We start from the raw sequence: 27846 nt of genomic DNA, 5'->3' as shown, positions 1-27846 counted from the left end.
CGTAGTAGGTTTTCGGCCTCTTCCTCCCTCTTTTCCTACATCCTCCAGAACTGGGGCTTTGATGTCTCCCAAGGTCCTAGCCATAGTCTTCTTGGTCTCTCTGACCAAGGACCTGGCCTCCATGACTATTTCTCTGGGGAGGTCTCTGCTCTCCTCATCCTTCTCCTCCTCGCTCGAGATATAGGTGACTCCTTCCGATGGCTCCTCTTCCATCGGCTCATCACCCGTCAGCTCACCCTCCACTGAATCGTGCTCTACCGCTTCGGTATCCTCGGAGTCAGTATCGGCAACTTTCTTTTTTGCCTCCCCTTTTCCTCGACCTCGACCGGCCATCCGCGTCCGAGTCGGAGTGTGAATCCTTCGCTCTGCTGCGGGGTTTCCTCCTCTCTTCCTGGCCTCGGTCCCCCTTGCTTTTCTTTACACACGCTGGTGCAGAAGAGCAGCCCGGCTTGACCGTGCGCTCCGCGCGCTCCTTGCTATTCCTTCTCGAGGAACTCCGACTCTCTTCCGTATCACGAGCGATCTTCACTACGCTCGCCTCTGATATATTTTTAAGCCCATCGTTTGTTGACGACGGAGGAAAACTGGGACTGTATTTCCCTTCCGCCGGGTCCTGGGGGTCCGAATTCCCTGAGCCGGTAAACGTTTTTCCTTTAAGGGGCATTTTCCATAAAGGTTGTGTTGGTTTCTTTTCGGGGTGTCCTTCCCCTAGGCTGGTTGGCCTCGCCCGCCTCACGAGTCCAGCCCACCCGAGCCCTCGGGTATCCCCGGGTTCGCCACACCCGTATCGAGAGCGCCCCCCGAAGGTCCCTAGGGACCCCCAGAGACCGCCCCCGACCCCTGAGGCACCGTCCGCCGATCGACGCCAACGCGAGCACCCCGCCACCCCCGCCCGCGCGCAACAGGGGGTGGCCGGCCGAGAAACCTCGATCCCAGCCCCGGCCGAAGCAAGCTCGATCCCGGTCCCCGCCACGCACGAACGGGAACACCGGAGCACCCACGCCACCGCCGACCCAACGGACTCCGTACTCGTCACCGGCCCTTACGTCCGGTGACATCCGCCGACCCCGACCTGGGAATATGTCCCAGCGGCCCGGCGGGTCTCCCACCCAGGCAGCCCGACCCCGGCCTCCGATTACGTCGGAGCGGCTCGGGACTGCCCTCCGCACCAGGGGAACCGTGGGATCACATCCCTGGTGTGCAATCCCCTGATGCGGGCCTACCCCCCAACCCAACCCAGCACCACGTACTGGGCGGATGAGAGGCGGTTATCTCCTCTCCTAGAAGAGGAGATCTTCGTACTCCCATTGGAAGGGCGATCTAGACCCGCAGCGCAACAGCCCGGGTTGCCCCGGACCGCCACGCTCCCGCCAAGGCGGGGCGCAGGCCTTTTGACCCCCCGACCAAGGGAGTACGGTCGACTCTACCCCACCCCGAAAGAGGGAAAGACCCCAGGCCATACACCCTGCCGGAGCACCGGCGTGCAATGGGTGCATGGCCCAACCCCGGGAGTGGGGTGACGTGGGGCGGGAAGAATCCCACCCCCCTCCGGGCCGGACGGCCGCCGGACCGGGCCATTGCCCGAGAGATCCGACGACCGCCATCAGCCCAGAGGGAGGCAGGGTATCACCCATCCCACCTCTCTCCCCATGGAACCAGTCTCCCCCTCGAGCCTGCCGGAGCACCGGCGTGCAATGGCCGAGAGGGAGCCCCCCAATCCCCTTGGTTTTTTATCGAGGTTTTCCTTCCTCTAGGCCGGTGGGAGAAGTAGAAACCTCTCCCTCACGGTCCCGGCCGACCGGGTGTACAGTGTCCCTTGACATGTGTTGTTCAATGCTCAAAGCGTAGCACTCATCATTGTCCATTATTGTGCTTCTGGAAAAAAGTTGATTTGAGTTATGTGTTAATTTAAATTTAATTTTTCTAATATTTTTATAATAAATGCAAAAATAGCTTACATATTATTATTTTCATTTTCCATTGATAACTACATCTGTTGATACTGTAGAAGCTGTAGTACTGCTGTAAAATAATATATTTTTAATTATTTTATATTACTATCAAAAATATTTTTAAGTATCAAAACTAGATTTTTCCAAATAAAGAGTAATTAAAACTAATATAAATAAAAACTTACTTATTACTGGTAAACTCTAAACATCTTGTTGGTACAGCATCTGGATGAAGGCGAGCTCGACTTTTGACGATTTTATACTGATTTTCTTCAAAATGTACATGGCACAATCGACAATTGTGGTGAGCATACTCGGGGCCTTTTGGTATTAAATTCAATCTTCTGCATGCTTGAATCCATGCCAACCACCTGTGTATGTCAGAATAATTAATTAAATTACGCAAATAATGAAATAATGATGTAAACAATTATTAAAATAGTATTGTACCTATTATGTTCTTTTGGAAAAAAGAAGTGTCGTTTTTCCACATTTATGGTGCTCTACATCCTGTCACTGCACACCAATGACTTTCTTTTTTAACGCCTTTAATAGTTTTTTCCATTTTCTAATTTCTTCTCGTAGCAAAAAATCTGAAACAAAGCTAAGATCAAAGTGCTCTCAAAGAAAAGGAAACCTGTATAAAATTTATACAGGTTAACTTTCCTTTCTATACTTCCAATACACAAATCAAATCACAATCACTTCACAAATCTCTTCACAATCACACGCTTTACAATCACACAATTTACACAATTTTTTTCCGACTTTTATCAAGTCACTCTATAGCTGTCTATAGCACTTTAACGCCTTAGGGTTGGTTTATAATAGCCGTAACCGTTGATTTAAGCCGTAATCTTTAAGAAATTGACCAATCACAGTCGAATGTGAGAAGAATAATCGACTGTAATTGGTCAATTTCTTAAAGATTACGGCTTAAATCAACGGTTACGGCTATTATAAACCAACCCTTAGGCATTTAAATGTGTCTCTAAATCCGTTAGAAAAGGAAAAACAGTAAGAAGAAAAGAGACAGAAATAGTGCTTTATTTTGCGCATGCGCAATCCGTTTTGGCCAACACGAAATCAGAGGAGTTGCGCTACTGTATATACTGTGGTACGATGTTACCGACTACTATACGCGCGATCATTTGCGGCCCCTCGAATTGCGGTAAAACCAACGTCTTGATAAGCTTGGTGGAAAGTCCGCACGGTGTACGTTTCGAAAACGTGTACGTATACTCGAAATCGCTGCAACAGCCGAAATATCGATATTTGGAGAATTTGTTGACATCGATCGACGAAATCGGCTATTTTACGTTCTCCAATAACAGTGACGTCATTCCACCGAGCGATGCACGTCCAAACTCGATCTTCGTCTTCGATGACGTGGCGTGCGATAAGCAAGACGTTGTGAGAGAGTATTTCTCAATGGGCAGGCACTCGAGCGTCGACTCCTTCTATCTCTGTCAGACGTACGCGAGAATACCTAAACATCTGATACGGGACAACGCGAATCTGCTGATCCTGTTCAAACAGGATAGTACCAATTTGAAACACGTGTACAACGATCACGTGAATACCGACATGTCGTACGATAAATTTTGCTCGTTGTGCCACGATTGTTGGCAACAAAAGTACAGATTCGTAGTGATAGACAAGGACAGCGCGCTTTCGAACGGCCGATACAGAAAAGGATTTAACGTGTTCGCGATACCGTAAAAGCGATCAGTCGTTGCCGATACCTCGTCGGAGGTGAAACATTAGCGTTATTACAGAGAGAGATCGACACTCTGTTTTTTTTTCCGTGATGGCTGCGATCGACGAAAGCGAGAATATTTGCGAACGCGAGAAAGTCGTGAAAGAGATTGCAAAGACGAGTAATTCGATTCGCAAGAAACTTCGCGTTTTGAAGACCGAGTTGGACACGCACTTTAAACCTCTCATCGGGCCGTTGAAAAAGATCGTTGACAACTCGAGCTTGATCGCGGTGAAAAAAGAAGAGCCGACGGAGAGCGACGCTGACGCGAAAATCGAACCGCTATCCGTTCAACAGCGCGGGGAGGAGGAGGAGGATGCTACACCGAAGAGAAAGAAGAAACGATTAGACTCCTAGCCGGATCTGTCATCGACACCGTGTAAATCTGATCAATCGAAACGACCGATAACCTCTACACCGATAACCTCTACACCGACGCGAACCGTGCAACGTACAAGTCTCGAATTTCTTGAAACCGCGAAAGTTTTCGAAACCACGTCGTTTCAAGACGACCGTTCATAATCGGTTGCAAACGTCGGAGGGTCGAAAATGGTTTATAGAATCGTTGGAAGATCACTTGGGTCCACTGAGCCGAATTTACATCGCAGATGTTTTGGGCGCCTGTCCAACGATGGACATAGCGTACGGCGTTTATCTCGGCAATAATAGATTGATACTCGGTAATAAAAGTTTTGACGTGGACAAAGCGGATAACATTTATATCGACGGCATACGATACGCCGGCACACTCGGTATTTACGAGTTGATCTTCAAAAAAATACCCGATGACACGATCTACACGGAGGACGATAAGATCAAGTACAGGAGCATACTGTTGGCAACGAGTGCTCATAAATACAAGCATGATCTTCTCGGGCGACTAAAGGGCAACGTGGGATTCAAGTATCGATTTGTAATCTCACCGTTGATGTCTACCGAATCCAAGAAGAAAAAATCCGGAAAGGGATTATCCATGCCTCGCGCGATGACGCTAACCGACAATAAGATCGACTACGTGCACTGGGACGACCCCAACGAGCTGGTGGATCGTCTGCGATTGCTCGACGCTTCGCGTCAAGCTGGCAACAATGCCCACGACAACGAGATCATGTCGATCATCGAAGAACTTCGCGAAGCCGGGCTTATTATAAATTAAACCATGCGACGGCGATCCGTTCAATCAGCGTCGAAATGCCGATCAACCAATTTGGATTGTTCGAGCACAGCGGAGGCGCGACGAATGCCATTTCGTACCATCGGTGGAGCGGATTAATGAGAAATTTCGTTTGCAATAACGCTCTGTGCCGCGCCGCCACGGACTTTGACGCAAAGTCGCGCAAGATTTGTCGCGTAGCGCAACCTGAGACTGACGGCGACGCAGTTAACAAACTGTACGTTGATCAATTCTTTAAAATGTTGAACAATCAACGAAAAGAATCAGACGAGAAGCTGACTGCGTTCGAGAAGGATCTGCAAGCGTTACGGACTGCGATAAACAAACTTCGCCATTCGACTACCGTTGAATCGGACGCGACAACGAACAACAACAACAACAATGGACAAACGGTTCAGCAGAAACGACTATCAAAAGGCGTCGAGAGAAGAGAAGCAACGGTTCATTAACGACGGCGAGGAACAGCAACGAACGACTCGAGAACGGTTGTCGGACGGCTGTCTAGCGGTTCAAGAACGGTTGTTGGACGGTTGTCAAACGGTTCGAAAACAGCTTAAAAACGATTACGAGCGGTTTAGAAACGGCTGCAAACTACGCGGAGACAGGAAAGGCTACAAACGGCTAGAGAACGTCGACGACAACAACGACGAATGGAAATAAACGGCTAACAAACGGCTAACGAGCAGTTATAAATGACAACAAAAACATGACATCGCTAAAATCCGACGGACGTAAAAATATCGAGATGCAACGACTCGTCGAGGGACTGCACGCTCCGGCGAGAAGAAATTTTCCCCGAAGACACGTCATAGTGCGAGGTTACGATGACCTGTGGCAAGCTGACATCGTCGAGATGCGTCCGTACTCACGTTTCAACGGAGGCTACCACTACATACCTACCGTCATCGATGTGTTGAGGAAGCACGCGTGGGCCGTGCCACTCAAGGGTAAAGGCGGAAGCGAAACAGCTAACGCTGTCGCAGAGATCATTCGACACAGTGGGAGGTGCCCTAGTAACCTACAAACCGATATGGGAAAGGAATTTTACAACACCGACGTGCAACGTCTCGTGAGGAAACACGGCATCAATCATTATTCCACATATTCGGTATTGAAGGCATCGGTCGTCGAGCGATTCTGTTTGAAATCAACATGTAAAGAGAGAGAGATTGTGTTGGTGCAGCCATCTATGGCGTTCATCTTGCGGTAGGTCGGAGCGCTCGAATGTGTGTGTGTGCGCTCCAAAACAGGGCCCAACCGTTCGAGAGCGGCCGAGCGCGGGCTTCCCGCGCGCTTGCGTGAGCATGTTAGGAGGGGCGTGCAGCCCGGGCGAGCGAGCAGCGAGCATTCGTCTCCCAGATATCGTGCGTGATACATCGTGCGTTATACATAAATTCGAGTCGCATAATTGCATCATCTTTTCGCAGTTAAGTCGTAAAGTATTTGAGATCTGCCTATTCGTGTACGATAAATAAGATAATTGTGAAACATACACGGATCGGAAAAGGACAACAACGATCGTCATTGAGAGGAAGCCAGCGAGATACATCCTGGCGAGCCATGCCGGCACGTAGACGGTTTGAGGAAGGCAGCCATTTTCTGGAACGTTCGAGAGAACCTTTCGGCATGAGATAAAACGCCCTTTCGAAGTCCTGGATAAACGAGGCTTTGACTTGGTATTTTCGAGATATACTCGTGTATGAACTTCTTACGTGATGTTATCATGAAACTAAAGGTAACCTGTTTAAATACTTTTTAGAGTTAACGTTAGATATCGTCTATCGTTACGAGAGTGGAAACGTTAGATATCGTCTACCGTTACGAGAGTGGAAACGTTGGATTTCTTCTAACGTTGCGAGAGTGAGAATCTCTCCTCTCAAGGTTACCCTTTGAGCTGACAAAATCTATCTTCTCAATGTTACCTTTTGAATTAACAATTCGCATAAATCACGAGAGCAAGCAAAAGGAAAACTTCCTCGTCTTTTGAAAAGAGATTAAAAGTTTATTTCGAGTCTAATTGTAACACTGAGTTCAGTCTAAAGTATATTAAATAATTAATCCTTCGGTTGCAACCATTTTAGTTACAAGGAAAACGTTTATTTCTTTCTTTCATACGATTGTTTCATTGTAATTGATTCTGTCATATTCTTTATCGTCTATTACTTTAATTTGCGGACATTCGTTACACTTACTTGTATTACGTACTAAATGAGAATGCGTTCTTTGCGAAATATATAGATCGTTCCTGGCATTGTAATAACACTATCGAATAACCGTTTCCGTGCGTTGCTATATAAGTTCTTATTCAATTACTTTATAATCTTCTAATAAATATCTTGCGAATTATTAGTTATCTAGTATTACGTTCATGCTGTGGTGAATTAATGTGTCAATCAAAGACTGCCTAGTACAAGATTTAGTCTAGTAAATTCAGTGAGAAACTTATCGCTTATGTTTCTGTTGTTGCTCATGTCATGTATATAGCTTATGTTGTAGTAATCGCTCATGATATAGTATAATGCTTTGCCGAGATTTAGACACTTATTTGGTAATACTCAATCAGCATTAACATTACAAATAACATTACTGAATAGACTGATGATAGTAATTCGTTATTTAAAATAAAAGATTGATGCATTATTTCCCAGATTATATAAATTCAATCTGAAGTGATATTCTTGTATTAATTGATTTATGTTTATGTTTCAAACGATCCTTTCTTTAGAGAAGAACAACTAATATTAAGCTTGACTACGTCAAGAGAAATTATACGAAAATCTACTATGACAATTCTTCTTGCAAGGAAGATTTTATATGATAAAGAAATACCTCAGTAAAACCTCCAAGTATATTATGATACATATTTAAAGAAAGGACTGTTCTATAATAACCATTTATTTGTTTTTTTTATGCATTTGAGACATTTATTGTACTTATATTATATTTTTATATTACTGATGTATAATTTTGTTCACGAATACTGGGAAGGTTTTAGGGCAGTTTTCCTTCTCCTATGCAACAAATGTTGGTATTCTTTGTATAGTTCTGCCCACTTCAAACTTTTGATTTGAATTACATATAAATCACGAAACGCAATCTCTCTTTTAGTAAACGGATTCTTTTCATTTGTTCTTTCCTCATTTGACTCTTGAGATCAAGCTTGTGCGCGAGCTTGTGCAAACAGATTCAATATATTTATTTATTAATATTCTTTCCAATACTGTGTAATATAACACTCACAATACGTTACTACATACAATCATACGTTATACTATACTATACATACGTTATACTGTACATACATTATACTATACATAGGTTATACTGTACATACATTATACTATACATACGTTATACTATACATACGTTATATAATACATACGTTACAAAGGTATTTGATAATGTCCCCACGGCAACGTATCGGTCGAATTAGGTATAATATATTGCTTGTCGTCGTACGGACTCAGAGCAATTTTTGTTTCGGATACGGTGTACACCTCGTGTAATCGTCGAACGTTATCAACCTGGCTACGACGCTGCTCTTAACACCTTTCGCTTTTTTACAGTCTTTCTTACCGTCCACTCGCAAGGCATACATCTTCGCCCCGAGTACGACAAATTCGGTCATGATCGCACCGTTGTTTTCATCTTTCATTAAACCCGGAACTTCTTTATTGGCGAGTGGGATACCGTACGCGTTGTTGATCGCGTAATCGCTCGTGTCAAATTTAGCGATATCACGTTTCATGTTCTTGTACACATCCTCGCACTCAACGTGATATATCAGACTGTCCGTATCGGTGTACATAATTCTACACTTGTCGCGATACAGGGGAGACATGTACTCGTGATGAAATTCGTACAAACAGACTTTCGATATGTCGAGGATGCACATGCCGACGTAAATAGGTTTGTTAAATTTAACCTCGAGTTTTCGCAGTTCAACGGCTATCAGATTTTCCGAAAAAACGCTCCTGCTGTGAAAATTTGGTTTCGAGATCAGTGCCTCCGCGCTGTATCTACCCTCCCACTTTGTTAATAATTTTACATCAACGTGATTTTGAACGTTCTCCATCGTTTTCCCAAAAACCGCGTTGTTCATCAATTTATACAGATTTTGCTCGAAATCGTTTTTGGCCAATGTTCTAAATTTTGTATTAAGTTCGATGTAATTGCGGAGCCATGGAGATTGAGCGAATTGTAATACGCGATGAATTTTTGTGATGCGAAGACCGTGGCGCGTGCATTGCTGTAGGTTGCGGTATTGTATGACATAACGCTTCTTATCGTACAGCGTAGCGAGAAGTTTGTCCTGCCGTTTATCGGGTGGTTTATTGCGCGTCGGACAGAACGGTAAAGTCGGCGTGCGCGTCGTGTTTATTCTGCGGATACTCTAGATCGACTTCGAGAATGTAACCCGTGGGCGAATCCAAAGCGATAGCGCTAAACTCGAAATTCGAGACGTCTTCGACCCATCAAAAGTCTGCATAAGACAATGATTGACACATTGCCCAGCTGTACAAGTTGTTTACGTCGAAATACATCAGGTACGATGATGTTTTCGATGTATCGTAAGATTGCATGTACCTGTTATTGGCCAGCGCGTATCTGTTTGAACATTGACTCAAACCGCCGCAAATACCGCGTTCGATGAACATGACCATGTCAATGTCCGTGAACAGTTCGAAATTGATACCCGTATGCTTCAACATAGCGTCCCACGTAAACCCCGGTAGAGTGTAATAATACAATACGCCGGATCGAGTCCATAACTCGCGACGCAGCTATCGCGAAAATTTTCAAAGATATCGGCCAACAGCAAGACATCGATCTTTAGATACAGATCGCTGTAGTCACCGAGCGTTTGAATGGAGCGAACCGCTGCCAGACGTTGACGGCGTGCGCGTAATCGCTCTCGGATACGGTGTCGCCTGTCAATGAACTGTAAAACGAGTCGCGCGATGGTAAACACGCATCCTCCAACTTTTCGACGCAGTCAATGTACTCGTACAAAAAGACACTTTTTCGCATCAATAATTCGAAATCTTGGTCGGATAACGCGGAAAATTTTGAACGTATAATTTTTAACTTATTCTTATCGAGGAAGGATGCGCTAATTTTTCAAGACTCGTGCTAAGAAATTTGTACGAGTCGATAAATCTTAATTTGATGCAATTTTGTTGTTTTTATTTTCAGTGCTTTTGACGTTCTTCGTAAACGAAATATAATTTTCCTTCTTGATTGGGAATAATTCTACGCGTCCTTCGTACGGGGTGGTAATTTCTTTTATAATAAAATAAGAATCATAACCCGATAAATTATAAAATACTATGGGAATGAAGTGAGAATTTTTATAATTTAAGTTACAATTAGAATGCGCGGGACCTCGATAATTGCCGGTCAAGTGACAGTGATCGCGTACGCGCACGTCGTCTGGCTCGAACGGTTTTTCGCACACGTGACAGTGCGTTGCGCTGTTAAACTTTTTCCACTCGTCTCGCGTGAAATCCGCCATGGGTATATTATCGGACAAGATGTTCTTTACGTCGTGTGCTAAACGTCTTAGTTTCTCGGCGAACCACGCGACGCAATCCTTATCGCGACGAAATCGATACGCGGATAACGAGTCGTCGTACGAGCACCGCACGTAGTATCCTATGCTAAATACCTGGTGATGTTAAGACCTGAACGTGGACGTTGTCGGATCCGCATCCGTCTTCTCGAGGGTACATTCCAGGTCGGTGTATACGACATATGGAAGTCGTTCCTTCCTGCTGTGATTTTTGAAACTCAGCCACTTGTCGTCCTCGCTCGGTAGTCGGATGGCACAGTTGTTTATCTCTCGGCAGTCTACACCGTGGGCTTCCAATTTCTCGCTCGAATGAAAATAATGTAAACATCTGCAAAAAGAAAAACACAATTTTGTAATTTATTAAATAAAAAATAAAATATTTTATAATTTTATTAAATGGAGTATAAGTACTCACCAATCGCAAAAGTATTTCCGACCATTGTACCTGCTCAATTGCGAACTCACGAGGCGGGATATATTTTTTATCCACGCGAAATGTCCCACGTCGTCTCGCGGGTCCAGCACGTACAGCAGATTTACGTGCTTTTCTCTCTTCCGGTCGGTGAACCGTATCGGGAGAACGGTTGGCGTCTTCTCTTCCTTGATGGTATACACATTGATGGATATATTGTTGTGATTTTCAAAATTTTTAATCTGTTTCAAAGTCATTGGAAACGCAATGTCTTGTAAATTTAATATATTTTTGTAATTAGGGTACGAGGATTCCCGATATGTATGATCCTTGACAGGATACAGCGCGGCGACCACTGACCACGCGAAGCACGCATTGTCCATAGAATGCACGCGTTGATCACAACTTTTTTCAATTTAATTTTTTCCGGTAAATTTTGATGTAACATCCCGCGCGCAAAGGATTGTACTTGTTCACGTTCACTGTCAAATTGAGTATACGCGACAACGCTCATCCGCTATCGCGTTCCTGAAACTCCTCGAGTTTTGCTAATGTGGGCTCGATAACGTGTAGCTTGTACCACTCGCGCAGATCGGACAAACGAAAGAGTTCACAGTTACTCGTGTTGAAACTTTTATTGTCACGTTTGTCACCCGTCACAAACTCGCCGTTGAACACGGTGTTTATCTTTACACTTGCGTGTGTTTGCACGACGTTTTACACATGATCGAACACGATGACTTCGGCATCTTCGAGAAATTTTCGCGGTTTGATGTAATTGATATTTATCACTGCACCAGTCAATACACGCCATTCGAACGCAGCATCGATCTTTCGCCAAACGAGTCTTTCCGCGTTTTCGTTACCGCTACTATTGCCCGCCGCGTGCTCACCACCGATATGTACGAACCGTCTCTGTAATAGAGTCTTTGCACTATCGAGTTGCGCGATTCTTGCCACTAAAGATGATCTGTTTCCGACAGTCTGAGAGCCGTCTGAGACCCGCGGACGTTTGGAACGGCAAGTCTTCTTCAAGCTCCTCAATAAACTTCTCGCATCGCTGTTCCCATGCAAGATATTCGTCAAGGTAGCGATTTGGTTGGATCCTTCCACCAGGTCGCGTTCCGTTTTATCGAGATGTTCCATGTTTTGTTTTTTAATACTGTCTTTTTTTAAATCACGTCACATTCTTCGATGGAGCACTTGCACGTGACTCGATCGCACGCTGAACAATATCGTTTGCAATATTGAACGACATAGTGCGCAGACATAAGCGGATAAGGAAAGAAGTAGGGGGTATTAAAATGATTAAGCTCCCAATTATCAATATCATCACGGTCACGTTCGAAGGTTCTTTGAAGCATCAATAGATGATTAGGATTATTGAGGTCATAGTACATATACATATGTGCCGAATTGTTCATCACCAATAATTCAACGTACTTCCCAATACGTGTATGAATCTTAATGTACACTTCTTCTTTTCAATTCGTTCTTTTCAATTATCCGTTCCATGTTGCTAGTCACTGTCGTCCGTTAACTCGCGATCCATATCTGCATTATTGTCATCTTGCTATACTTTTTTCTAATTGATGTATCGACGCGTAGACTTTCAAATCACAGACTGTGATTTTGACTCGCTTCATTCTTTCTTATATACTTTTTCTATTGTTTTTTCCTCTCGTTCCAACTTGAGCATCGCGTATCGTTTCTTCTGTTTTAGTGCATACACTGCACAAAAACAATATCGCCCATAGAAATTGAGTCGCATTGCTGTCTAGTGTTTATAAAATCTAGCAGCCTGTCGTCGGCGCTCGTCTTTGTAACCCGCAACGGTTAAGCCGTAAAGTTTTTTGATTGAGTACCTACGTCGCGCGACCATCGATGCTGGGCCATCCGCAGTGCGAGATGATATCTGTTTATAAATTCTGTCATCGACGTTTGTCGATACTCATAGAAATTGAGTCGCGTTGCCGCGCTTATCCCGTCTAGTGTTTATAGAATCTAGCAGCCTGTCATCGGCGCTCGCCTTTGTAACGCGCGACGCCATAACCGAATGGCGCCGCGAAACATCGATAAGCGGCTCTTCCTACAGTTCCTACGAAGAAAAGTAAAAAGGACCGCGGTGTCACGCTAGTCGCAGGTCATAAATTATAGCCGCCTGCCATAGGCGCTCGCTCGCATTTGAAGTGTGAAATGACATCTGTTTATAAATACTATCGGCCGAACATCGACGCGAGGTGGCATTTGTTTATCGAACATGTCCCGACGCGCTCGCCTGATTCCCCCCCCCCTAGAACCTCCTCTATCTCGAAGCCCTTCCCCCTTCCCCCCCCCTCACCAACCATATGGCGGGAACGCAGATCACCCCCCCTCCCCCCCTCTCGGATGACGGCGGCGCTAGAGTCCTCCCCCCCCAGCAGACTCTTCGACCGCGAGTCCTTCCCCCCGCCCCTCACCTCCCCTGAGATCCCCGGCCTAGAATTCTTATTTTTATGCCTACTAGTAATATCTCGCGTCGCGGGGCAGAGCGACGCTTTTTTCTGCCAGATTCGGTTGTTTTACGCAAAAACGCGTCGATTAAGCCTAAGTTCAACGAAATCGGTGAGGAGGCCCAAATTCTTCAGATTTACCTAATATATTTAGTATTATAAAAAATAAATAAATGCATAAAAAGTAATAATAGAGTAATATATGTTAAATCATGTTAATTATTATTAAAATTATATAAAATATTACTTTAAATGATTATTTAATATTAGATAAAAATTATTAATAAACTCAAGACAGAACAAGACAAGACGAGATTTTTGCTACAAATATTTATCAAGACCAAGACAAGATTAAAATTTCCAAAATTTTCAATAGCAATACAATATTTTTATAAATATTGTCTTGTCTTGGTCTCATGCAACCCTCTTATAATATTATAGTAAATAAGATATAATGCAATGTAAAGTACATTGCATTATACTTTTATGTCACAACATTTAATTATATTTATTTATATGCCGCACATAATGTTTATAAAAATTTAGATATAATATTGTTGCGCCCGTGCTCTGACACCCGTTACAAGGCGGCGAGTTGCGAAGCGTCCCTGACGACCAGCTGTTATGGATTTATCGATTGACTGTTTTTCAGTTGTTATTGTTCCAAGCCTCCGTCTCCGAGCGAACGTGACGACTCGATTCTGTATTTATTCCGTTTGCTCTAATAAACGAGTCTTTCCTATTTTAATATTGTGTCTCCTCATTGACCGCGAGTGCCGGTTGCGCGAGCGAGTGAGAGAACGAGCGGTGAGACGTGAACGCGAACTCGGCGAGCGCAACATTTTTGGGGGCTCATTCGGGATTGGACGAGCGACCGCGGAACAGGAGAGCGACAGAGATTCAAACGGACGGAATGGCCTCATCGGCGCCTTCTTCGAGGAAGCGAGCACGAGTGGGGACACCGCAGCCGGACACCCCGGAGGTGACGTCGTTAGCGGCGACTCTGCAGACCGTCATCGAAGAAGTGCGGCAGCTGCGCGAAGAACAAGCGCGGAGGGAGGCGCAACATACGGAGGAGCTGCGACGTCGGGACGAGAGGCAAGCGGAGGAGCTGCGGCGCCGGGACAAGGAGCTACAACGTCTCCGTTCTTTACAGCTAAGTCCTACCATAAATAGAGCGACCGAAGAAACGCGGAGTTCGGGGGTGCGTTCTGCGTTTCCCGGGGCGGGTGATTAGCGCGCGGGTACGTCGACTTATGGCGTGTTTCCGGTAGTGAGCGGTACGCGAGCGTTTCCAGCGGCTTGTACCGCATTTCCGGGAGCAAATGACGCGCGCGTGGAGCTGGGCTTTAAACTTAAGCCCGACGTTTACGATGGGTCGGTCCTGCTGCGAGAGTTTTTCTCTCAATTTGAGATCATCGCGCGTGCGAATCAGTGTAGTGACGTGTCGAGAACTATTGCGTTGGCCTCGTGCTTAAAAGGGAAAGCGCGCTCGATTCTAGATTCGGTCGAGAATATCGGGAGCTTGGAGTACGCGGAATTAAAGTCAAAGCTGGAATAGGGTCGTTGCACAAATTTTTTTTTTCTCTGAAACTTTTTTTTTATACTAAATTAAGGGTGATAAATATGAATATGACATTGGAAACAAAATTTAATACTTCAGAAATTAATTATAATTTATTAAAAATGCTAAAATATACGAATTTAACCACGTGACTTAAACGAGTTCTGATTGGACGGCTGCATCGTGACGTCAAATGCTGGTAGACGATCGAGCCGTACGGTATGAGACTGACGGTGGACGTCGAACTTACCAAAATACCAGTATATTTGTGTACGCAGATATTTTAATTGTTTGCATTTAAATATACTACAAAATAAGTGATTCGCAGTGTAATTGTGTATAAGTGTAATCGTGAATCACGGCACAGCCAGGTTTCGTCAAAGCTCAGTCGGATAATTTACCACGTGTGGATGTGGTAATGATTTCAGATTTCTTTGCAAACAATCCAACACTCAATATTGCTGAATCTCGAGGAGTTAAAGTACATAGGTACGTGAATCTTTAAGTACCGTATTTGTTATATAAACATTCATTAGTTATAACTGTTTAGATTAATAATTAGGAACTCAAAAATATAGGTTAGTAAGACTATGTCAGGCACAACGGTTAGTGCTAATAATTTTTACAATCTCCAGCTTATTCGAACTATATTTAAATTAATGTACAATCAAAAATCTATAGACAATTTTATTAGAACAATTAATTCTAACCTTACTTTTTATTGCACCTGTCAAATAGCTCTGACATATCCTGTGCTCAATAATTTTTTAAACATTTAATCATATATTATTTTATTTTTTAGAGCAAGTCAGGAAAGGTATGGTGATGAAGCAATTGGATATGTAGAGATATGTCGTCAAAAAAGAATGTGTATCATTCGTGCTAAAATATGTCCTGAACACAAAGTCCGGAACAAGGCATATGCGGTCGAATTAATAATCGATGAAAGAAAAAATGAAATTAAAGGTGTGCAATGCTTTGATTGTGCAGCTTCTTTAGGTAAAATTTACTTTTACACAAAATTTGTCTAAAAATATTATGTTAAAATTATGTAAAGCAGAGTATTTGTTTGTTGCTCTAACATCATCGCGGAAGATTTTAGCTATGCTGTGTAAAGAATGTAGATTCCATTACCGCATTGATTTATTATAGTAACTACTTTTTTGCTAGAAACAAGTTATGATAATATAATATTTTTTTATGAATATTATTAACAAAAGATATTTTTATGAATAGTATAAATAATGATCTAGCCGGCGACAAAAATAGACTAAAATGAAAGTGAAACATTTGGCATTTCTATAATTTGAATAAAATGAAGAAATTTGTTATTAATTATTCTCGTGTTAATTATATAACTAGATATAAATAATTATTTTATATTTATTATAACTAATATTAAATAAACTTTAACATTTTTTATTCCAAATTATTGATAGTTCTCCAGGCGATGAAATAGTGAACCAATCATCTTGAATTTTATTCATGTTATTATATAAGTTGCTTCAAATGTGTACGGTGATTTTAGGTGGTTGCAAGCATGCCATAGCATTTTTAATGTGGGCACATCGAAGAAGCGAAGAGCCTGCTCCAACATCTGTAGCATGCTATTGGAAGCGTCCCACAATGTCTTCAATAGGAACATCACTAAAATTTGTAACTGCGAAGCAAATATGAACAACCTACAGTGTTAAATACAAATTTTTTGGAAGATCTCATTGAAATAGCTAAAGCAAAAAAACTTGACAGTCAAATCACGCGTCATTTTATATATAATTATGACGATTCTTTAAAATCATTATCATTACATTTTCTTCTTTTAAAATATTGTAACAAGAGTGATCGAGATAAAAGAAATGTTGCTGACTTTTTACTTTTTGCAAAGCAACATATGAACCCGAATTTATGCTTTGAAGCTACGAAAGCTACAAAAGAGCAAAGTTCCTGTCCGCTATGGTATGAACTACGGTATGGAAGGATTACAGCTTCGACCATATATGAAGCTGCAAACTGTAAAACTACAAACGGTTCATACGTTGAAAGAGTTATAGGTGCAGTAAAATTAATAGAGACTGAAGCAATGAGACGAGGAAAAAATCTTGAACGAGAAGTTTTACAGGCAGTCGAGAAAAAGTTGGGAACGAAATTTTACCCAACTGGTTTAATATTGTTGCCTGATTACCCTATATTCGGAGCCTCTCCTGATTCTTACACAAAAGATTATATCGTTGAAGTTAAATGCCCATTAACCGAAAAATCTGAAGACAGATATATATGTAAAGACGGATCAATAGCAAAGAAGTTTTATTCCCAAATGCAAATTCAAATGATGTTTGCCAATCGAACTAAAGGTTTATTTTGCGTGGCAAAATTTGATTTTGAGACATCCAAAGAAGTAAAACTCGTGTGGGTGGATTATGATTCCGATTACACTAAAAATATAATATCCAATTCATTAAAATTCTGGGGAAAAAATATTTTTCCATTACTTTTAGAATCTGTACAAAAATAGAAAAAAAATGTGTATTGTAGTATGCTAATTGGGAATAAAATAATTAAAATATTGCGTTATAAAATTCATTTTAATACTTTCTTCTTACTGATTTATAATTGGTTGTTGTAAATTAATAAGTGCTGCTGCAATGATAATAATATCATCAGTTGTACTAATGGCTTCATGATGAATGCAGGAATGAGGTTGAAGAAAATTAAATTCTCTTAATCTTCTTATTACTCGTTCAATATGTATTCGCAAACTTGCAATCCTTTTAGTTTGCATCACTTCTGCTTTTGATGGTTTAACGGAACTTGCGACGCTGGGAGGTCTAATCAATACACATTCTTTTTGTGTTATTAAATGCTCGATATGTTTAAATCCACGATCTGCCATAATTCCGCATCTTGGAGGTATTACATCTAAGTAGCCACAATTTTCCACGATTAACGCATCTGTTGTTCTTCCTCCATAACCGCAAAAAATATAATTAATCATTCCATCTGGTGTCGAAGATATTAAATATTTTAAGGTATTACATTTTTTGTAATCTGACCACGTTAGAGCTTGATGTACTGCATTAGTAGGTTTTTGAATTTCTATTTCTAGACAATCAATTATAGACTGTACATTACTATATCTTGCTCGAAATGATATAGGAAGTAAAAACTGTATAGTATCTTTTTTTTTGGCCAAAAAGTAAGAGACTTTAAACAATTTGCTATTAATGGGACAGACTTATTAAAAATTCTATTTGCATGACTAGCAGACATGCCAAACTCATCGCCTAAGCGAGAAAATGTATCATTCATTTTAATTTTAGTTAGTGTTAAATATATGTCTGTATGAACTAAACCTGTCTTGTTGTGCAAAAAATCTATGACATATAGAAACTGCTCTGGAATACCTATATACATTTTAGGTTTTTTTTTTATAATAGAAAGCTTTAATTTTTTCGTAATATCGTCTGATTCCGTTTTATGCGTTTTTAATTCTTCACTCGTGTATTCTTCTGAAGGAAAATATTCATCGGTACTCTTCAAAGTATCCTCACTTATCGATGTAATATTATCGATAGTATCATTAGTAATATTACTGCTGGATTTATCAATACTACTTTTTTCCGCGTTTATGTATTGCTTAATAGGAGAACAGGCCATGTCTTTACTTATGGGTTTGCAAAGAATAGCTTTACTTCTGAAATGTGGCTTCGCTTGTATACCGACATCTATAAATCGAATTTCTAAATTATTCCTTTCATCAATATCCATATTTTCTTGTATTAAAGCATCATCAGTAGTATCCATCACTGTTTGAGAAAAACATCCTGCATCTATTTCATCAGCCACTGTTTTCTCTGATACTTCCTTTTCCATATCCTGCAGAATTTGTATTCTTTTTCGTTTTGCAGCTCCCGGTCTCATATCAGCTTTATCGCTAGTATTCTGTCTATCCTTCTGACAATCGAAAATATGTGGAACCGTGTCTTTTTTCAATTGAATTCGTCCTCCCATTATTTTAAATCTACAATAATTGTCTATATCTTCCTGTAACTAATATGTAATAAATATGTAAAAAATATATAAAATGTATAAATATGTAAAATATATAAATATGTAAAAAATATATAAAATATATTTTTATATTTATTAAAATTTATTTATATTTATTAATTTAATAAAATAAGAATACATTTAAATTGTAAATATTTAAAGATATTCTTCTTTAATTTAATATAACCTAAAAAATTAAATGTAATGTTCAAATAATCGGATATACAAAATGTGTCCTTTATAAATATCATTTTGATTGTGTATATTATTATTATGTATATTCTATATAAGTCATGAATATAGCTGCTTTCCTTTTAGTAACACAAGTCGACACAAGTATCGTTCTATCTTTGTATTCATTGAATGCCAAGAAGGATAGAACGATGTTTGTGTCAACTTGTGTTACTAAAAGAAAAGCAGCCTATATCATAATTACATTAAAATGATCTTCACAACAGAACAAGCAACTTGTTGGTGGATCCGCTACATCATCACGTCTAGCCATTTTCATCCATGTCTTTCGATGTTTTATATCACGTGGCATTGTTAAAAATATTTTATTTGGTGTTTTGATACTCGTATTAGTACACTTAGGTACAAAACACCACTTATACGACTCCTTCTTTTTTGAATTAATAGCGATATTCTCCATATTTCGGCCAACTAAATGTCATTGAACAGCATATCATTCGTGTATGCTGTACGGTCGACGAAACGCCAGCAGACTGCGTGCTGCGTGCGTACCAGCATGTGACGTCACATAGTAAGCGCGCGAAGAAGGTACCGTTTCAAACGGTTTTAATTTTCGTTTTATTATAACTCAGTCAATTATTAATATTTTTTGAAAAAAATTTTCCCACAATTTGTTACGGAAAAGTCTTTCAGATATTAAAATAAAATTTTTTTATGCAACGACCCTATTACGCTTTGGGGAGAGACACCTCTCTCAGAATTATTATTCGCTTTTCATAAATCGAAAGCAGAAATACGGAGAGGATTTCGCGTCACTCGGTTCTGAGTTAAGCCCGGTCTACATAGGCCGCAGTTCGCAAAACGCAAGCACACACACAGTCTACATGTCAAACTAACCTCTTTGTTAGATTGACATGTAGACTGTGAGTGTGTCTTGCGTTTTGCGAACTGCGGCCTATGTAGACCGGGCTTTAGAGAGACTTGCCCGTCTAGCGTATCCCGAGTGCTCTTACGCGGTCCGAGATAAAGTCGCGTGCTCGCAATTTATTTCGGCATTTTCGGACGGCTTTGTAAAGAGAACTTTACAATTGAAAGGAATTACCTCTTTAAAGTTAGCGGTAGAAAGGGCGAAAGCTGTTAAAGCCATTCACGGGGAAAATTTTGGAGGTTTCGAGAAAAGAAAAAAGAATTTTGGTAAGCGTTTCGAAAAAGAAGAAAAGAAGGATGACGAGCATGGTAAAATCGAGGAAAAGAAGGAGGAAAATGGCCGCAAGGGTTTCTCGCGTAATAACCGGTACCGTGCTTCCTCTAATAAGGAATGCTGGCTTTGTGGAAAAGTCGGACATTTCCGGGCGGAATGTCCTAGTAACACGAAAAAGGGAAACGCGGATTAGTTACTCTCGGCGGGGGGAGAGTGACCTGCGCGAACAAAACCTCGGATGTAGAGATACGTTCCGTTAGCGATAATAAGTGTAATTCTTTAAATTTTTGTTTCAAGGGGAAGTTAGATGGAAAGGATTGTAATTTTAAAATTGACACGGGTTCCGATGTCTCCATTTTAAGCAGGAAGTTCCTTGAGGAGACTAAAAGAAAAATTCGGGTTGAAAATTGTTTTCTACGATATCCTACCGGAGAAAAGGTCCCTGTGGAGTTCAAAGTTGAGGTTGTAGTTCAAATCGGGGAATTTTCGGAAAAGGTTTCGATGTTCGTGGCTGAAATAAGTGACGAATGTTTGTTAGAAGGAGACTTCTTGAAAATCGTAAATTTAGGGAGAATTTTTTATTCAGTTTTTAGAAAAATAAAGCTGAGTGATGGAAAAGTTTTGAATTGCTCTCGGGTAAAAAATTTTTCTGAAAATGTCGCCCCTTTTTTAAGGGAACTATATGAAAAAAATTCTGAGAATCTAGATAAAGAACAGAAGAAAGTTTTTGCTGAATTTTTAAATAAATTCCAGGATGTCTTTTCCGAAAACGTAATTGCGGGCAATTGTGAAATTGTTAATCATGAGATTAACTTAGAGGAAGGAACTACTCCAATTAAACAAACTCCCCGACGTATTCCTTTTTGTATGCGAAAGGAAGTCGACGAAATTATTGAGGAGATGAGAAAACAGGGTGTGATCGAGGAGTCTTATAGCCCTTGGATTTCACCGGCTGTCCTTGTAAGGAAGAAAGATGGTTCGATTCGTTTTTGCGTTGATTTTCGGGAGGTAAACAAAGTGACTAAAAAGGATTCTTATCCTTTGTCCAGGATAGATGATATCTTAGATCAGTTATCAGGTTACAGTTGGTTTTCTACTCTTGATCTTAAGAGCGGTTACTGGCAAATTAAGATCCGTCCGGAGGATCGCGAAAAAACAGCTTTTTCTATTGGAAAGGGACTTTGGCAATTTACAGTAATGCCATTTGGATTGTGCAACGCCCCTGCCACATTTCAGCGATTAATGGAAAAGGTCCTACGAAAATTACTATCGAAGATTTGTTTATTATACTTGGACGACGTAATCGTTTTTGGTAAAAGTTTCGAAGAGATGATTAAGAATTTGGAGGAAGTATTTTCTCAGTTACGTTTAGCCAATTTGAAAATTAATCCGAAAAAATGTGTGCTTTTTCAAAAAAAGGGTTAGATATTTGGGACATGTAGTTTCGGCAGAAGGCGTTGCTACGGATCCCGAAAAGATTGCTGCCGTGAAAGATTGGAAGATTCCTCATTCTAAGAAACTGTTGCGCAGTTTTCTCGGTTTTTGTTCTTATTACCGAAAATTCGTGAAAGATTTTTCTTCCATTGCCAAACCCCTTTTTACATTGACTGGAAATCAAGTTAAATTTATTTGGGGAAACGAATGTCAAAATTCTTTTGATAATTTGAAACAGGCGTTGACGTCTCCCCCATTACTTTCTTTCCCGAAAGGGAAGGGTGAGTTCGTGCTAGACACGGACGCCTCTAACATCGGTATCGGTACGGTGTTATCGCAGATTCAGGACGGGCAGGAAAAGGTTATTGCGTATTTCAGCCGTGTATTAAGTAAGACGGAAAAGAATTATTGTGTTACTCGACGAGAATTACTTGCAATAGTGAATTCGGTCAAATCTTTCCGACATTATCTTTTGGGTCAAAAGTTTATTATCCGTACAGATCATGCTTCCTTTAAATGGCTCATGTCCTTTAAAGATTTAGAAGGACAACTAGCTCGCTGGCTGGAAAAGCTTCAGCAGTTTGACTTCGAAAATGTCTACCGAAAGGGACTTTTGCACAGAAACGCCGACGGTCTATCCAGGCGTCAGTGTGAAGAAAACGGCTGTATATTTTGCAAAAGAATAGAGGAGAGAAATGTTGAGGCGTTGAAAAAGACAGTCGCACAGATAGTTTTAGAGGGAAAAACTTTGAAAGATTGGAGAAAGCAGCAGCAGGAGGATCAGAGTATCGCAATAATTTATCGAGGTAAAGAGCTGGGGGAACGTCCGACTCGTTCTGAGATCTACGAAAGAGACGTCTCGGCGCAGATTTATCTGTCTTATTGGGATGCTCTTGTTTTGAAAAATGGCGTTCTCTATAAGAGGTGGGAAGCCCCTAATTTGAGATCTAGGATTTATCAACTCGTGGTGCCACGAAGTCGAATTAAACAAATTCTGGAGGAGGCACACGATTCTTCGTCAGGGGGGCATTTTGGAGTAAACAAGACTCTTGAGAAAATCCGGAAACGATTTTACTGGGCAACCTGTAAACGAGACGTGGAGGACTGGTGTAGGTCTTGCGAGGTCTGTGTTGCAAAGAAGGGCCCCTCGGGGAAGGGAAAGTCTCCGTTGCAGATCTTCAATGTAGGGGTTCCTTTCGAAAGGGTCCAGATGGACATACTTGGTCCTCTTCCTTTGACTAAATCTGGAAACAAGTATTTGTTAGTAATTGTAGATTGCTTCACTAAGTGGGTGGAAGCATTTCCTTTAAAAAATATCAGGGCGAGAATAGTAGCCGAAACTTTTATTGGTCAGTTTGTTTCTCGACATGGAGTTCTCTCTGAAGTCCATACGGATCAGGGGAGGAATTTTGAGTCAAGGCTTTTCGCGGAGGTAGTGAAACTTCTCGGAATTAGAAAAACCAGGACTACCGCCTTGCATCCTCAGTCAGATGGTCAAGTCGAAAGACAGCATCAGACAATTATAAACTACTTAGCTAAGTATATCTCTGAAAATCAGAAGGATTGGGATCAGTGGATTCCCTTATTTCTTTTGGCTTATAGGTCTTCGAAGCATGAGGTCACCGGAGTGATTCCTACAGAGATGTGTTGTGCTCGAGATCTTAGGCTACTCTTGAACCTGTTACAAGAAAGCCCTCCGGTTCTTCAGGAGGAAGAGTCTGGATCGGAAGGCGGGTTCGTCAAGAGATTGAGAAAAAAATTAGAGGGAATACATTCTGAGGTTAGAAAAAGGATGAAAATTAAGTCTTCTAGAATGAAAACCTGGTACGACCGAAGTACTAGGAAGAATCTTCCTCGCGAAGGACAGAGAGTATGATTTATAATCCTCGAAAGAAGAAGGGGAAAGCCCCGAAATTGCAGAGTAGTTGGGAAGGTCCTTTCTTAGTTGTGAAATGATTAAGTGATGTGGTTTTTTGTATCCAAAGAACGCCTAAGCACAAGAAAAAGGTAGTACATGCGGATAGGTTAGCTCCTTTTTCGGAAAGGACGGTGGAAAATTCGTAAAGAATCGGAACCCGGTAGTTTGTTTGAGAGTTTTCTTTTTATCAATGTTACTGCGTGTTATGTTACTGTTTTTGTTTAAGGTAAGTCTTCGTTCCTGGGGGATAGGAAGGGTTCCCTAAAGGATCCGAGACTCTTCTCTGAAGAAGCCGCCTGCCCACGGTTTTTGACCCATGGTTTTCCCGTGGGCCATAGGGCGAATGCCGGGCGGAGACTAGGGGAGCCCTGCGGGGCGCCGGGTCCATGGAAAGTTCCCCCCCCCCCCTTGTCCGAAGAACTCCAGAGCTGCGTCGGCGACTGCAAAGATGGAATAGGAGCGGCGCGAAGAAAGGAGATGGTCTTTCCTGCGAAGAATATTGGGAGGCGCCCGAGAGTAGGCTATGGAGGGAGTCTGGCCAGCTTTCTCTAAAGAAGAAGCTGAAAGGGGACTAGCCCGAAGAAGCGGATTGGGACTAGAAAGGATGAGGCCCGGTAACCCGTTGCAGCAGCTCGGGGTAGGGCGAGGACCATCCACGTGCCCTGGAATCCGCAGCAGGAAGAGCTGCTGGGACACTGCTCTCCAGGATTGTCGGGACGACAATCTTGAAGAGGGGGAGCAGTGTTGCGCCCGTGCTTTGACACCCGTTACAAGGCGGCGAGTTGCGAAGCATCCCTGACGACCAGCTGTTATGGATTTATCGATTGACTGTTTTTCAGTTGTTGTTGTTCCGAGCCTCCGTCTCCGAGCGAACGTGACGGCTCGATTCTGTATTTATTCCGTTTGCTCTAATAAACGAGTTTTTCTTATTTTAATATTGTGTCTCCTCATTGACCGCGAGTGCCGGTTGCGCGAGCGAGTGAGAGAACGAGCGGTGAGACGTGAACGCGAACTCGGCGAGCGCAACAATATATTAGATTTAAATATAATATATAGAGTTAGTAATGCTAGTATTAGATATATAGATAAATAGAAAGAGAGAGAGAGAGAGAGAGAGAGAGAGAGAGAGAAGGCTCTACTACAACTAAAATAAATAAATTTTAAATTGGTAATTAAACTATATAATAAATTCATATACGAATAAGTGAACGAAAATAATAGAAGTGATAAACAACTCAACCTATTTACGCAATGTTCAAAGTATTAATCGCATCGATTTTTTCATAATTTAATTACTCAAGATGACTAAGCATCTTTTAAGCGCTCTTTCAATATATATCATCAATAAATAAACAATTCCGTTTATATGTGACAATTAGTAAAGTTTTCAGAAGATACAAAAAACCCGGTAAAACATTTTTCATATATAAAAACATATTTAAATATATATAATCATATCATATTATATAAAATATTATATAAAATATTTCCATATATGCCTGTTTTTTTCTTGTATAATCTCTGTTCGTATGTACAAGAAAAATAATAAGAAAAAGAATTAGAAAATAATTAAAAGGATAATTTTTGCATTTTTTTTGGCATCAACTTGCCGACAAATGCGGACTCAGTTGTCACAATTCTGACAGCAGCACATATTATGTTGTCAGCAACATGCCAGCAACAATGTAGATGCGTTGCTATCTGGGTATTAGCAATACATATATCCAATGTTGCCTGCGTGTTGCTTCAAATATTGAATTAAGGTGCGAATTCATGGGACGCTCGTTTCAGCGTATCGCGAGATCACGTGATTTCGATCTGACGCTAGCGTCAAGCAAAGAAAGCTGGATTTTCTCAGCTTTAAGCGTCAACGCCAAAGCAGCGCAAAAACGCCGAAATTTTGACGCTGTTTTCCTTTTCATGAATTTCAATTGACGCCGGCGTCAATTGTGGTCATGCGACTTTCTTGCCGCTGAAAATGAGCGTCAGCATGAAAAGGCACCTTTACTCGAAATCAATTGAAGCAAATGTACGGCAAGTTGCCAGCATTATAAATCACAGGTTTGCGCGATTTTGCTCAGACACGCTTTGCTATCTGGGTATATGTAACTTCCTTCAATAAACATTGAAATAAACATTATTTATCTGTAAATAATATGTGGCCAAAAACCTAATTGGCCCAAACCTTGTAGAATGATGATATGGAAAAATCAAAGTCAAAAAGGGTCGGTATCACAGTCTCCGATTAACGTGATCCTCCGATTAAACTCACTCTGCATCTCTTTCTAACTGTCCCCCTAGAAAGAGACGAAGAGTGAGTTTAATCGGAGGATCACGTTAATCGGAGACTGTGATACCGGCCAAAAAGTGCATTTACAGAAAAATATCACATACTACACTAACGTCCCCTTTTAGAAAGAGACGAGTGAGTTAACCTAAGGTTAAAATAGTTAACTGACGTTTGTGGAATTAGGTCTAAGTCGGTCACTCATTCGAGTAGTAAAGGCCCAGACACATAGAAAAACTCAAGTAGTAATAAGACGTTAGCAGTAAACAAATCAGCCAATCACAGTCAAGAACTTAAGACAAAACGTAAGCAGTAGCTAGCGAATCCATACCGTCGATTTCTTTACTGCTTAAGTTTTTCTATGTGCTCGGGCCTAACCCGCGCCTAAACGATGCTTTACCTCGATGATCGAACGAACTAATGGTGATCCTTTGACACTGCGATATGACGTTTCCTTCTTGCTTATACTTGTATATAACACATCTTTATAGTGTTCAAAAATCTTGTAATAATATGCAATGACAATTGACATACAATGGATATTAATAACATTAATTAATATTAATTAATATACTAATATTATCTAATATTAATATAAGATTGATGCCGATTTGTATATTTAAAACAATATAATATTATAATATTGTTACGTCCTCCGGACGTTCTCTCACGAATTACTCGCACACTCTCACATTCCCGGAACGCGCCCGAAAAGAATAAAAGCTCTTAAGGTAATACTGAGTTTTAATATGATAATCCAGTACAAAAGAACAATGCAATATAATATGAAATATCCGCAAATGCTCATTGGCCTCGAAAGCGTCTGCACGATGCGTCAGCTAAACCAAATCTGTCATGGAGCCTAAAAAAATTTATACAAGCACAGTAACAACTGTGCCGCAATCAACACGTACAACTACGTCTATTAAAATAGAACATATATGGAGGAGGCATTGAACATCGAGTCTGTGTCCGACATCGTGCGAGAGAGAAACGTTAATTGTGCGAGAAAGAAAGGTAGTGAAGCCTAATCGTACGCAATGCGCATACGCAATAGGCATCCATTCATCCATTCATTCATTCATCCATTCATCCATTCATCCATTCATCCATTCATCCATTCATCCATTCATTCATTTATTTATTAAATCTATTTATCCATTCACCCATTTATCCATTCATCCATCCATTCATTCATTTATTTATTAAATCCATTCATCTATTTACCCATTTATTCATTCACCATTCATCAATTCACCCATTCACCCATTCATCCATTCATCCATTCATTCATTTATTCATTTATTTATTTATTTATTAAATCCATTCACCCATTCATCCATTCATCCATTCATCCGTTTATCCATTCATCCATTCACCCATTCATCCATTCATCCATCCATTCATTTATTCATTCATTTATTTATTTATTAAATCCATTCACTTATTCATCTATTCATCCATTCATCCATTCATCCATTTATCCATTCATCCATTCATTCATTCATCCATTCATCCATTCATTCATTTATTTATTAAATCCATTAATCCATTCACCCATTCATCCATTCATCCATTCATTCATTCACCAATTCATCCATTCATCTATTCATCAATCCATTCATTCATTTATTTATTTATTTACTTATTAAATCTATTCACCCATTCATCCATTCATCCATTCATCCATTTATCTATTCATCCATTTATTCATTTATCCATTCATCCATTCATTTATTTATTTATTTATTAAATCCATTCATCCATTCACCCATTTATTCATTCATCCATTCATCCATTCATCCATTCATCCATTCATCCATTCATCCATTCATTCATTCA

The 27846-nt window shown here is 40.9% G+C and overlaps 1 protein-coding gene and 1 pseudogene across 2 annotated transcripts; one reads left to right on the top strand and one right to left on the bottom strand.

The window, feature by feature from the left end:
- The first annotated feature begins 14274 nt into the window (after positions 1–14274).
- On the top strand, positions 14275–24654 carry LOC143894889 (uncharacterized; annotated as a pseudogene). The gene is made up of 4 exons (XR_013256198.1): positions 14275–14565; positions 15281–15414; positions 15728–15924; positions 16454–24654. The product of XR_013256198.1 is annotated as an uncharacterized LOC143894889 (transcript).
- Positions 17704–19624, bottom strand: LOC143894887 (uncharacterized). Its single transcript, XM_077401560.1, has 3 exons — positions 19409–19624; positions 18276–18972; positions 17704–17750 (listed from the first exon to the last, which is right to left on the bottom strand). Exons 1-3 carry the CDS (start codon positions 19622–19624, stop codon positions 17704–17706), a joined length of 960 nt encoding a protein of 319 aa, XP_077257686.1.
- Positions 24655–27846: the final 3192 nt, after the last annotated feature.

The sequence above is a fragment of the Temnothorax americanus genome, unplaced genomic scaffold (assembly GCF_048541705.1).
Source record: "Temnothorax americanus isolate GAGA-0224 unplaced genomic scaffold, ASM4854170v1 Scaffold146, whole genome shotgun sequence".
NCBI classification, from domain to species: domain Eukaryota; kingdom Metazoa; phylum Arthropoda; class Insecta; order Hymenoptera; family Formicidae; genus Temnothorax; species Temnothorax americanus.
The sequence above is the reverse complement of the archived record's forward strand: the minus strand, read 5'-3'. Positions and strand labels throughout refer to the sequence as shown.